General features: G+C 43.4%; 1 protein-coding gene across 8 annotated transcripts in view; it reads right to left on the minus strand.

The window, feature by feature from the left end:
- Window positions 1-13,998, minus strand: part of MON2 (MON2 homolog, regulator of endosome-to-Golgi trafficking) — a 163,172-nt gene that overhangs the window by 132,891 nt on the left and 16,283 nt on the right. For all 8 annotated transcript variants that reach the window (XM_039503322.1, XM_039503312.1, XM_039503343.1 and 5 more), the window contains 2 exons: window positions 10,459-10,586; window positions 8,710-8,841 (listed from right to left, as the gene is read on the minus strand). In XM_039503322.1, the coding sequence (XP_039359256.1) occupies window positions 8,710-8,841; window positions 10,459-10,586 (260 nt within the window). The remainder of the gene's footprint in view (window positions 1-8,709; window positions 8,842-10,458; window positions 10,587-13,998) is intronic.

Here is a 13,998-nt window from a genome sequence, read left to right on the forward strand (position 1 = left end):
ACGACAATCATTTCAATTGAAAATTATTTAGTTGATACATATTTCACTTATATATTTGTATTTAATATCCATGGCCTTGCACTGTCAGCGTATACAATCGACTAAAATCTCTCAAATTAAGCCATGGAATCTTGCTGTATTAGGTCATGTTTTAGTATGTATTAATTAGCAATAAATATTACTTCACATATTTATAGCTGATCTTAAAATATGTTTAAAGAGTTACAGCTTTTAGGATCTGCATTAAATTGTTCAAATGACTAGAGTAATGGAGAGACAAGGTGGGTAAGGAAATATCTTTTACTAGATCAACTTCTGTTGCTCGGAGAAGCTTTCAAGCTTCGCAGCGATGAGGAAAAGCTTTTAAAACAAACTTCACCAAACAAGGACACTCCACCAGAGAAGCAGATTGTATCATGAAACAAGTCACTCAAATAACCCAAGAGAACCTTTTTGAATGTGGGAAAAAAACGCTCCGTCCACACACACCTAGCTGTCACCTACCCCATCAGAACCCATACGGGTTATCATTAAACTATTACAACCCATTATTGATGGGGACCACATCCTGAAAGAAATCTTTCCTGAACCCCCTCTTCTGGTCTTGAAGCACCCCACCCCCAAACTTGTTGCCAAGGTCCTCATCAGAAGCCAGACCTCCAACGACCAGGATCCACTAATTCAAAGTGGTGCCAGACTCTGTCAGACCAACAGATGCAAAATGTGCAGATGTATCTCAACCTCTATGATCATAGAAGTTCAGGATTGGAAGGGTCCTCAATAGGTCATCTAGTCCAGTCCCCAGCACTCAAGGAAGGATTAAGTAATAACTAAACCATTCCTGACAGGTGTTTATCTAATCGTTCTAAATTAATCTACAATGAGGGAGATTCCACAACCTCCCTAAGCAATTTGTTCCAGTGCTTAACTATCCTGACAATAAAGAAGTTTTTCCTAATATCCAACCTAAATCACCCTTGCTGCTTAAGACCATTACTTCTTGTCCTAGCCTCAGAAGGAGAAGAATTTTTCACCCTCCTCCTTGTAACAACCTTTTATGTATTTGAATACTGTTTTGTCCCCCTACTCAGTCTTTTCTTCTCCAGACTAAACACCCATTTTTTTTCCAATCTTCTCTTATAGGTCATATTTTCTAGACTTCAGTCATTTCTGTTGTTCTCCTCTGGGCTCTCTCTAATTTCCCCACATCTTTCCTGAAATGTGGCACCCAGAGCTGGACACAATACTCACACTAAGGCCTTATCACTGAGGAGTAGAGTGGAAGAATTACTTCTCACGCCTTGCTTACAACACACCTGCTAATACACCCCAGAATGATGTTTGCTTTTTTTGCAACAGTATTACATTGTTGTCTCATATTTAGCTTGTGATTAGGGATGTAAATAACGTGTAAAAACAGTAACCATGTAACTGATTAAAATTCTATCAGTTACAGGGTTAAACGTTTACCCAGGGATTCTAGGGATGCATGGATCCCCGCTGCTGCCCCCGCGCCAGGATCCCGGCATGCCCAGAGTCCTGGCTGCCAGCCACGGGGCCAGCAGCTTGAAGGGACCCCAGCCGTGAGGTCAGCAGCAGGGTGGGCACTGCGGACCCCAGCCGCACCGGATGCTGAGAAGCAGCAGTGCAGCTGCCACGATGGACCCCTGCCGCAGGGCCACCTGCACGCCCGGAGGGACCTCAGCCGCAGGGCTGCCCGCCCACCTGGAGGGACCCCGGGCGGCAGCTGGGACCCTGGGCGCAGGGCTGGCAGGCGTGACGGAGCCCAGGTGTACAGCTGGCAGCCCAGAGGGAGCCTGAGCTGGGAACCCTCTTCCCCGGCAGCAGCAGGTCCTGGTGGGGGGAGAGGCATCTCTCCCCACCGCAGCCCGAGTGCCTGTGTGGTGCTTAATAGGCTGCTGCGCAGCCTCACAGCTTAAAGGGAACTTAGGATCCCAGGAGCAGCAGCTGGGACCCTGGGCAGAGTTTAATCGTTAAGCTTGATGCTTACTGGTTTCTGTTATCAGTTAACTGGTTAAACTCTTACATCCCTGCTTGTGATGCACTATGGTCCCTTTCTGCAATATTCCTTCCTAGGAAGTAACTTCCCATTTTGTATGTGTGCAACTGATCCTTCCTAGGTGGAATACTTTGACATAAATAGGATGAAATTCAGTAAAGACAAATGCAGACCATTTCTCCAGTTTGTTCAGATCATTTTGAATTTGAATCCTATCCTCCAAAGCACTTTCAACTCCTCTTGGCTTGGTATCATCCACAATCTTTATAAGTGTATACTCTCTCTGTCATTATCTAAATCATTTATGAAGATATTGAACAAAACCAGACCCAGGACTGATCCCTGAGAGACCCCACTCAATATGTCCTTCCATCTTGACTGTGAACCACTTTTGATTACTTTCTGGGAGTGGTTTTCCAGCTAGTTGTGCACCCACCTTATAGTAGCTCCATCTAGGATGTATTTCCCTAGTTTATGAGAGTCAAAAGCCTTACTAAAGTAAAGATATACCACATATACCACTTCCCCCATACTCACAAGGCTTGTTACCCTGTCAAAGAAATCTATTATGTTGGTCTGAAACGATGTTCTGGACAAATCTATGTTAACTATTACTTATCACCTTATCTCCTAGGTGTTTGCAAACAGACTGTTTGCTTATTTGTTCCATTATCTCTCTGGGTTCTGAAGTTAAGCTGACTGATCTGTAGTTCCTCAGGTTGTCCTTATTTCCCTTTTTATAGATTGGCACTATATTTGCCCTCTTCCGGTCCTCTGGAATCTCTGTCTGCTATGAGTTTTCAAAGATAATCGCTAATGGCTCAGATATCGCCTCAGTCAGCTCCCTGAGTGTTCTACGTATTTCATCAAGCCATGCCAACTTGAAGTAATTTTTAATTTGATCTTTCACTATTTTAGCTTTAGATACTACCGTATTTTTCCGTGTATAAGACTATACTTTTTCCTAAAATCCTTAGCCTAAAAATTGAGGGTAGTCTTACACACGGAAGTAAGCCCCCTGTTCCCTGCCCTCTGACCCCCCCAACCCCTATCCACCCCCCCACCCCGGAACTCCCCTGCCCTCTCTCCAACACCCCCTCCCTGCCCCCTTACCGCGCTGCCTGCACGTGGCTGGTGGCACTACAGTCCATCCACGGCTGGAGCTGGGAGCGCGGGGCCGGGCAGTGTCTGGAGCCGGGCATCCGGGTAGGTGGGGTCGCAGCTGCTGCAGTGCTCGGACCGCACTACCGGAGCCGGGCAGCCGGGGACACGGGGAGCCGGGTGGCTGGGGAGCCAGGGAGCCGGGCGGCCGGGGACGCGGGGAGCCGGGTGGCTGGGGATCCGGGGTGCCGGGCGGTTGGGGAGCCGGGCGGCTCCCCAGCCGCCCACTCCCCGGGTCCCCGCGTCCCCGGCTGCCCGGCAGTGCGGTCCGGCCCCTGCGGCGGCTGTGGACGCTGGAGCCGGGCGAGCCGGGAGCCGGGACACGGGAGCCGGGACACGGGAGCCGGGCGGTTGGGGATCGGGAAGCCGGGGACACGGGGAGCCAGGCAGCTCCCCGGTTCCCCAGCCGCCCGGCTCCCGCGTCCCGGCTGCCCGGCTCAGTAGTGCAGTCCGGGCACTGCGGCGGCTGGGGACCGGGAGCTGGGCGGCTGGGGCCCGGGGGCGCCGGGGACACGGAGAGCCGAGCGGCTCCCCGGCTCCCCAGCCACCCGGCTCCCCGCCTCCCTCGCTGCCCGGCTCCGGTAGTGCGGTCCGGGCACTGCGGCGACTGTGGACGCGGGGAGCCGGGCGGCTGGGGACCGGGGGAGCCGGGGAGCTGCCCAGCTCCCCGGCTCCCCAGCCGCCCACCTCCCCGGCTGCCCGGCTCCGGTAGTGCAGTCCGGGCACTGCGGCGGCTGGGGACCGGGGGAGCCGGGCGGCTGGGGACCGGGGGAGCCGGGCGGCTGGGGACCGGGGGAGCCGGGCAGGGCCGCCGCTGGAGACCAGCTGGGCGCATGGCCCTCCTCCTTCCCTCTACCCCTACCTCCGCGTCCTCTTCCTGGGCCTGAGCAGCAAAGTCAGGGGGGGACAGCTGCAGTGCGGCTGGAGGGCAAAGAAAACAAAACAAAAAAACTTGTGGCATGGTCGGAACTGCAAAGCAGGAGGGAAAAAACCCAATCAAACAAAAAAACCTGCAGCGCAGCCGGAGCAGTGGGGAGGAGGGACCTGCAGCGTGGCCGGAGGGGCTAAGCAGGGAAAGAAAACAAAACAAAAACAAAACAAAAAAAACCTGGGGCATGGCCGGAGCGGCAAAGCAGGGGAGAAAAAAAAACACCTGAATTTGGGGTTAGAAAAGTGGGGGCGTCTTATACATGGGGGCGTCTTATACACGGAAAAATACGGTACCTCATTTTCACAGGTGTTCACTCTCTTAGATGTACTACCTCTACTAACCTTTTTGGTGAAAACTAAACAAAAAAGTAATTTATCACTTCTGTCATTTCCACATGTTCTGTTATTGTCTTTCCCCCGCTCATTGAGTAACGGCCTATCCTGTCCTTGGGTCTGCTAGTGCAGGCTCCGAAGTAGGGCCAGAACTGAGGAGTTCAGGGTGCGGGAGGGGGCTCCGGGCTGGAGCAAGGTGTGTGTGGTGGGGGGGAGGGCTCCGGCTGGGGGTACAGACTCTGGAGTGGTGCTGGGGATGAGGGGTTTGGGTTGTAAAAGGGTGTTCCAGGTTGAGACCAAAGGGTTCAGAGGGCAGGAGGTGGATCAAGGCTGGGGCATGTAGTTGGGGCGTGGGGGGGTTGGCTCAGGGCTGCAGGCTCCAGGAGGTGCTTCCCTCAAGCGGCTTCTGAAAGCAGCGGCATGTCTCCCCTCCGGCTCCTACGTGGAGCTGCGGCCAGGTGGCTCTGCTGCATGCTGCCCCATCCGCAGGCACCGCCCCTGCAGCTTCCATTGGCCGTGGTTCCCGACCAATGGGAGCTGCAGGACTGGCACTTGGGGTGGGGGCAGCATGCGCAGCAGAGCCCCCTGGCTGCCGTCTGTGTAGGAGCCGGAGGGAGGACATGCCGCTGCTTCCAGGAACCACGTGGAGCGGCCCCTGACCCTGCTCCAAGGCTGGAGCAGGGCAAGCCCCAGATCCCGCTCTGGGGTGGGAGCTTGATAGCTGGATTAAAACAGATAGCGGGCCAGATTCGGCCGCAGGCCAAAGTTTGCCCACCCCTGCTCTAGCTAGTTTAATCTTATTTTGTGCATTGGCCTTTCTGATTTTGTCCCTACATGCTTGTGCTTTTTTAAATACTCAGCCTCCTAATTTGACCTAGTTTCCAATTTTTGTAGGCCTCTTTTTTGAGTTTCAGATCATTCAAGACCTCCTGGTTAAGCCAGGTTGGTCTCTTGCCATATTTCCTACACAGTAAGATATTTTGCTCTTATGCCCTTAATAATGTCCCTCTGAAAAACTGCCAACTCTCTGTTTTTCCCCTCAGACTTGCTTCCCATGGGATCTTACCTACCAATTCCCTGAGTTTGCTAAAGACTGCCTTCTAGAAATCCATTATCTTTATTCTGCTGTTTTCCCTCCTACCATTCCTTAGAATCATGAACTCTACCATTTCATGGTCATTTTCATCTAAGCTGCCTTCCAGTTTCAGATGCTCAATCAGTTCCTCCCTATCTGTCCAAATCAAATCTAGAACAGCCTCTCCCCTACTGGCTTTCTCCAATGCTTTCCAAGAATTTGTTGGATAATCAGTGCCCTGCTGTATTATTTTCCCAAGAGATGTCTGGGCAGTTGAAGTCTCCCATCACCGCCAAGTCCTGTGCTTTGGATGATTTTGTTAGTTGTTTAAAAAAAGCCTCAACTACCTCTTCTTCCTGGTTATATGCTCTACAGTAGACCCCTACCATGACATCACCCTTGTCTTTTACCCCTTTTATCCTTACCCAGAGATTTTCAACAAGTCTGTCTCCTATTGCCATCTGAACTTCAGTGCAAGTGCATTCATCTTTGATCCTTGCTTTTCCCTGTCTGTCCTTCCTGACTTTCTTCTCTGCAAAATCTCTTGGGCAGATTTTCTGCACCATGCAAGAGCTTTGGGATGACAATCAGTTTCAAGAAGACAGTGATCATATACCAAGAGGTGGAAGAACCAGTGCTCGACATTACTCCGAAGCATAAATCTCTTTGCATCGTTGACAGCTTTTGCTACTTGGGTTCTATGATCAGCAGGAATCTTGATCCTCAGATTGAACTAACAGAATTGGAAAAACAGCTAAGAATTTCAAGCTATTACAAAACGTGCATGGAATAACAGCAAATTATCAACTAAGGTGAAGATACCGATCTATGAGACTTGAGTGCTGTCATTCCTGCTCTATGTTTCAGAAACATGGACAACATATACTAAACACATTAGGAGACTGAACAACATGAGATGCCTGTGTAATATTCTGGAAATAAAGTGGGAAGACAAAATACCAAACACATAGATGCTGAAACATGCAGGATTGACGCACTTAGAAACTACTATCAAGAAGAAGGGGTGGCAATAGCTAAGTCATGTCAGGAGAATGGGAGGTGACTATATCCACAAGAATATTTTGTACAGCAAGATTCAAGACGGCTCTAGAAAGCGGAGTTGCCCTTTATGACTGTACCACAATGTGTGCAAAAATTATATGAAATCATTCAACGTCAGTGTAGTCAACTAGAAGGGGCATGCAGAATTCCGTTAAATCTGGAGGAACATCTGGCACTGGGTACAGCTCAACATGAAGTGGCTTTGATCCAGAGGATGGAAGCAAAGTGAGAAAGAAGAAAGCAGCGTGCTGTAATCTTGAACTCCAACTCAGACAACACATGGATCTGTGAAACTTGTAACACGCTATGTCGCTTTCGAATTGGGCATGTCAACCATAAGCAGATTCATCAGGCACCTGACTAGACCTTTTGCACGTACACCATGATCCAGTGGATCACCAGTTAGCTGAGCAACCAATATTCCAGTCACATGCATTATCCCACCTAGTCTCTATGATGCCAACTATATTACAGTTGTGTTTATTTACTAGTATTTCTAGTTTTTCCTCTTTATAACTCCCCATAGTATTAATGATCAATACTACCCACAACGCACCTTTCAAAATGCATGGGTCCTATGTATGTCTATCACTACATGTGGTGTAACCTCATCCATGCCCCAGTAACAACTATGTGGGTGAAATGAGAATCACTATGCTGTCAAATGAACTCTCACAGAAAAATGATAAAAGACAAATGCCATATCACCCATGGGCAAACATTTTCACAAAGCAACCACTCCATATCTACCCTTTCAGTCCTCATCCTCAAAGGAAAGTAGAACACCACTTTCAAAATATGAGTCTAGGAGCTTAAATTCATAACTTTGTTAGATATTAAAAATCATGGACTTAATATAAATCTAGTGTCTTTGTCTCATAACAATGTGTAACCCACTAACCTTTCTTGGTCCTTGGTACAGGTGCTAACTGTCCGCTTCACCATGAATGGTCTCTCTTGCAACATCTATTCTACCCTTCTATTTAGCTGTGACAGTGAGAGTACCTCTCCCACACCTAAAGAGCAGCTCTGTGAAAGTTCGAAAGCTTCTTTCTCTCCAATAGAAACCGGTCCAATGAAAGATATTACCTCACCTACCTGTTCTCTTAGCATTTATTTTGGTTTTCCTTATTTCAAGCATGTGTACACTCCTGCCCAACTATCAAAATTCTGCCAGCTTCTATTCTTCAGAACTTTGCCACTGATGTTACAACTACCAAAGAAGAATAACTGATAGTGGACCATGCTTACTAGATTAAGGCAAGTCACATTTCTCCCAATATTACTTTTTTAAAAATATTTTTCTTTTAACTTATTAAAAAAATACTTGTTACTTGATCTCCTACATATTATAAAATAAGAATATTTAAAATATGCAACAGATTTCAGTTTCTAGTATTCTCACCAGCAGAGAACAGTAGGGCAGGGGTAGGCAACTTATGGCACGCGTGCCAAAGGCAGCACGCAAGCTAATTTTCAGTGGCACTCCCACTGCCCAGGTCCTGGCCACTGGTCCAGGGGCTCTGCATTTTAATTTAATTTTAAATGAAGCTTCTTAAACATTTTAAAAACCTCATTTACTTTACATACAACAATAGTTTAGTTATAGATTATAGACTTATAGAGAGAGACTTTCTAAAAACGTTGAACTGTATTACTGGCATGCGAAATCTTAAATCAAAGTGAATAAATGATGACTCGGCACACCACTTCTAAAAGGTTGCTGACCCGTGAAGTAGGGTATCACACCAAGTGGTAGTTCCTGATCAGTTAAGCCTGTTAGTTACAATATACAACCAGACAATAGCAGAATATTTCATCTTGGGCAACTCACTTAACTTTTCCATACCTAAGTTTTCTCTTCTATGAAATAATACTACCCGCCTCCTTGGTAAAGTACTTTGCGATGTTTGAATTAAAGATTCTTTATAAGGACAAAGCATCCTTTTGTATTCACTCTTACATAAAAAGTATTTTTATCTTTACTAAAGGACTAAATATTTCAACAAGTGTTTGCGGGGTTAGGGCCTCTGTTTCGGAAGCAGGTACATTCCTTCAGTGGAACTGATTTAGATAAGTAAGTTAGCATGTTAAAATAAATATCACAGTTACATAAACAAATTCCTACCTTGGAGAGTGCTTCATCATGGACAACTGTACTGGTTGTTAAAAGAACAAGAACTGTCTGAAGTAATTTGAGTTCTTCAAGACTATTTTCCATCAGTTGCCAAAGCATGTTAATAATATTTCCAGCTGCAGCCTATGAAGAAATCATTTGATATATACAATTAATTTTATACTTTGTATTTAATACCAAGATTACACATACATTTAAAATACATCATTCACATATACTATAGTAAATTAATTTTTTTCCTACAACCATATAAACACACAGGGAATACAATACTAATTTCTTTGTCACAATGGTCCTGGATATGAAAAGACTTACGTGATCAGTTCTCTTCTATTTAAGGCATATATTTTAATCATTTTGTCAACCTGTGTGCACACTTCATTTTTCAACCAGAAGCACAAGTTCTCTTAGAAGAAGAGGCAATTCACTACAAAGCTAATTTGACTACAAACTTCAGTGACCTATATATGCCAGAAAAATATGTCTATTGCTCTGTCTAAACACAGCTTTATATATCTTTTTAATATGTATTACTTTCATGGACTGTTTGACATTCAGTAAAAAGCAGTACTACTAGATGTTACATGTGTATTTAAGACTACGGTAATAGTTGTATGCTATATTATCAAATGGATGCAAACACCCTGCATAGGCTCTGGAGCCAAAAGAAGGTGAAACTATATGCAGAAGTACAGATTTATCAAACCTGTGTAAGTCCAATCCTCTTATATGCATTTGAAACATGGATTCTGCTTAAACAAGACATTGGGAGGTTGGAGGCATTTCATATGCATTGCCAGCAGCGACTACTGGGTACATGATGGTTTGACTTTATCAGTCATAGAGATGTATCATTGAGAACTGGCCTCAAGATGACTAGTCATCATTGGCCACTGATAGCTGGCTCTTTTTGGTCATGATGCTTGCCTTGTAGACAAAGTCTCTGCATACCAAGCCTTGAAAATTGGACTTGAGGTCAGGAAAGGACACTGCCCAGTCACAGACTGGTGGCAGTCACGCCATTGCCTACAATTAACCTGAACCAGATCAGTAATAAACCTGGGGAGTTCTTAAATGCTGTGAATAAAGCTGTGCAGTGTGGTCACGGACACTTGGCACTACAAACCTCCGCTGTCTAAGCATATTATTGTTGTTACTTATTATACTGAATTCAAGAACTATGCCACTGAATCTTTAATATAATAATATACTATTCGTGCACAGAGACAGGCAGAGTAAAGATTACACTTCCGTTCCTAAGTGTGGTACGTACCAACTTTTGAATGTTTACCTGTGCCCTTTTCATACAGCACTACAACCACGTTAGCCAAAACAGCTTTTCCAATCAGCCATTTTTATCATGTAAAAGTTCTTCCTGGTTTGTGGCACTGATTTCTTGCACTATGTCAATACAAGTTTGGCAATAGTGTTTCCTAGCTAACTGCTGGTGAGCCAACTAAGGAATCCAACTATTGTAATGGATTCTACAAAAGAATACTTTAAAAAAACAACAACTATTTTATGTATTTTTCCTTTGGCTCCAACGGGGTGGATTGGATTTTGACAATGATATTTTTTAACTCCAAAAAAAATCTTCCACCCAATTATATCCATTTTAATATACATAAATATGTTTCAGCTTTAGAAAGCAGTCTTATAAGTGTTTTTATCTTTGCTAAAGTACTGAATACTTCAAATATTTCAATACAAGACAATATTTTCAAACAACATCCATCTTACCTCTGAAACAACTTCATGTGACATAAGTCTCTGTATGGCTGCTAGACACAGTTGAGTAATCTTTGGTTCCTTTGTTCCACAGCCCATTAGAAATGGCTGAACTACTTCTGAGCTGTTCTCTTTCAATGCTTTTGAACAGAGATAAGGAAAGTTGGTCAACTTTTAACAGTTTGCTGATTTGAATGATGTAAGGCAAATACTTGTTAGTCATAAAACACATGATGAATAATTGTTAAGTTATTCAAATCCTAAACAAGAACGAAACCCAGAATCTCCATTGAAATTTATGGCAGATATTTTTGCACTGGAGGGAAGCAATTGGATTAAGGGTGAGAGAAATGCCACTAATCTCCTGAATACTTGACCTGCCAATAAGCTTCTTGTCCTATCCTCTCTTAACCCTTTCTACAGTGCTTTGATCCCCACCTCCCCGCTTGTCTGCCTCACTCTGCCCCATTTTAGTGCATCTCCTCATCTTTGACTTTCTTTCTCCCTAACCCTCAAACTTCCTTCTACAGTGACTTTGGTTTGTCCATGTCATAAGCCTCTTCCAATCTTCACGAAGCCCTCTCTTCCCCTTTGGGCTCTGCAAGGAGTTTCAAACTTGCACTCTCTTCAATCTGTTGGATATCCATGTATGGAGCAGTGCATCAAGGACGTGCTACATGTGTAGCACAAAGATGTATACCAGTGCAGACAGAGTGGGTGGGGAAAAAACATCAAAGCAATACTCATCACCAACCAGATGGCCCTGTATAGTGTAGTGAGAATGACTGGTCATTTAGAGCCCTGGATAAGACATTCACATGAGTATACAATGAGTTTAAGAAAAACAAAAGTTAGTCATTTTTGTACCACAGCTCTTATAAGTAAAACTTATGCTTGTGCTATGATGGCAAAAAGCAGACAAATAGCTTTTTATTTATGTAAAACTCAAAGAAATTTGGAGTATATGTGAGAGTTTGTTTTTTTACTCAATGTTCCAACAACTGATCTGAAAACCAACATCAAGTTAAGAGCAACAAAAAAGTATTTAAAACGGAGGCGTCTTGACTAAAACATCTCAAAAAAGGGCTAGAGGATTGTTAAAAGCATCTGCTTCCTGTAAGAATGTTATATCCGTGGACTTATAAAAGGATCAGACAAAGTGAATGTATTAAACAAACTGCATTCTAAAATGGCAGTTTCTTCAGAGCCACTACAGGGTAACAATGTATTGACAGATATACAGATCTGGACATTATAGAGCCAACATCAAAAGCTTATTTAAAAATCAGACAGCCCTGAATGTGTAGGAGCACAAGCCACTTTTTAATCCTCAATACTGTGGCTATAAAAAAAAATCAGAATTGAAAATCAGTTATAAACTCTGTTTTAAGCAAAACAATCTGCTTTTTAAATCACAGGAACTCAAATTTGCATCCAGCACTAGTACTCTTCCGCTAAATGTTCCACAGTTCTCTAATAACATAAGTTATAAATTATTCATCAGTGAACTGAAGTGCTTTTATTTATAATTTTTTTCTACAATTGTCACTGAACTCCAAATGACAATTAGAGAAGAAAAATATTGTAAATTTATCCCACAAACACGACTCCCAGTAGAGTCCTGAAAAGGAGTCAAGAGATTATCATTAGGAGACAAGGATAAAAAGTGGAAAAGGTGGTGGACAACTTTAATACAATATCACACATGTACATTTAAATAAAAAAAGGTCTATGCTTACGTCAGCCTGTACAGTGCAGACTATACCTGTGCTAACTGGGCATGCATAAACAACAGCATTGACAGTGAGGCACAGCTTAAGCGAATAACGAGCCACACATGCCTGAACCTCTATACAGCTCTACACAGCTCTCTACACACCCAAGCAGTGCCTTTCACCTCTATAGTGCTACTTTTAGTTGCATAGCGTCCTGCTGCCTGAGCCTTTCCCTGCCACGTGTACCTACACACCACAGTGAGTGTGAATGAAGCCAGACTTTCACGGCAACATGTAGCTACACATACCCTATGTGCCACTGCAAGTGTAGACAGGGTCGTAGGAAATATTTTATCCTACTACAAAGCCCAATCTATCTCAATTTCAGTGGTCCATCTGTACCTAACTTTTGTAGATGGATACAGATATATAATTTAAAAGTGTTTTCTCCAGGTTATCACCAAACCCAGAATCTGGGAGATTAACTCCCATTTTAAAAGCGACAGACAGAAATTCAGTTGCATCAAAGTTCCACTTCCCTTTTATACCCCTACTTGGTCTGCAGAAGGAAGATGTCAATTTTTAGCAATGTCAAAACTCTTCCAGGAGAAGGCTTAACAATAAACTCAGGTCCTGACAGATTAAAAAACTCTTAGTTTACTTTTGAAATGTATCTACTGTATTTATAATTTTTAGTGTGTGTGTGTGTGTGTGTGTGTGTGTGTGTGTGTGTGTGTGTATATATATATATATATAATTATGATCTTAAACAGTCCATTCATTAATTTAAAAGAAGCATTTCAGTCCACCTTTAAATTTAAATTTTTAAACCTGTACAGTGGCTAAAGATATTTTGTAATCTGTTCGAGAAAGACAACTGAGTTGGCACCAAAAAATAAGAAAGTTCTAATGATGGATCAATGAACTGTCTTGCAATTTTTCCTTAATCCTATAGCAGTAGTAATGTTTGCCTCATCAATTTCTCAACTAGAATATTCTTCAGCTTTAACAGTACACATGTATGTACACAGTCTTCATACAAGGTTGGGGTTTTAAATAGGATATTTGGGAAATCAGACTGGCACTACCTAAATTTAAATGTGCAAACGCTGAGCTAAAGCAAAACCAGAAAATGGTGATATCTTGACAAACAGAAAAGACTGGCAGAATCTTTAAAGGGACACTATCAAGCATTAGCAAAAGATACAGGCATAGTAAACTCCATGTCATTCTTTATAGCTGTGTTTCCTTTCTTCCTCTTAAGTAATCTCTTTTTGAGAAGTAGTACTGACATAAGAGCAAAGCTCAGCTAGTCAACACTCACGAGCAGGGTCAACAAAACCCCCACATGTGGAATATCCACATGTTTCCTTAAATTTATTCACATACTCAGAACCTAAACTTTAGGGCATTTTAACAAATGAAGTTTCTAACTTTTGTTGTTGTGTGACAGATATAATAAAACACATGGAAATGACTGATTATACAGAGCAAACACTCAAAGCGCTGACAAATAAACATTAGCAAGCCAACTGAAAATATGGCAAAAATTCTCTTTAATCTTTCAGTTGAAGTCATCTAACTATTGTGACTTACTTAACACAAGTAAAAATATACCAGACACAAGTATACTTTTTATAATATCAATATCCCTTTAATATCCCACTTTCAAATGATACAAGAAAACAGTTATTTGAGACCAGAATGGGCCACAGAAGGAATAAAATTCCTTCATCTGAATCTATTGCATCTGAAGAGAATTCTGTCCATTTCACCTATCCAGAAAAGTTTGGTGCTTGATGCATTAACCTATTCTCTGGCTTCAAGGCACAGTGAG

The sequence above is a fragment of the Mauremys reevesii genome, linkage group 1 (genome assembly GCF_016161935.1).
Source record: "Mauremys reevesii isolate NIE-2019 linkage group 1, ASM1616193v1, whole genome shotgun sequence".
NCBI lineage: Eukaryota > Metazoa > Chordata > Testudines > Geoemydidae > Mauremys > Mauremys reevesii.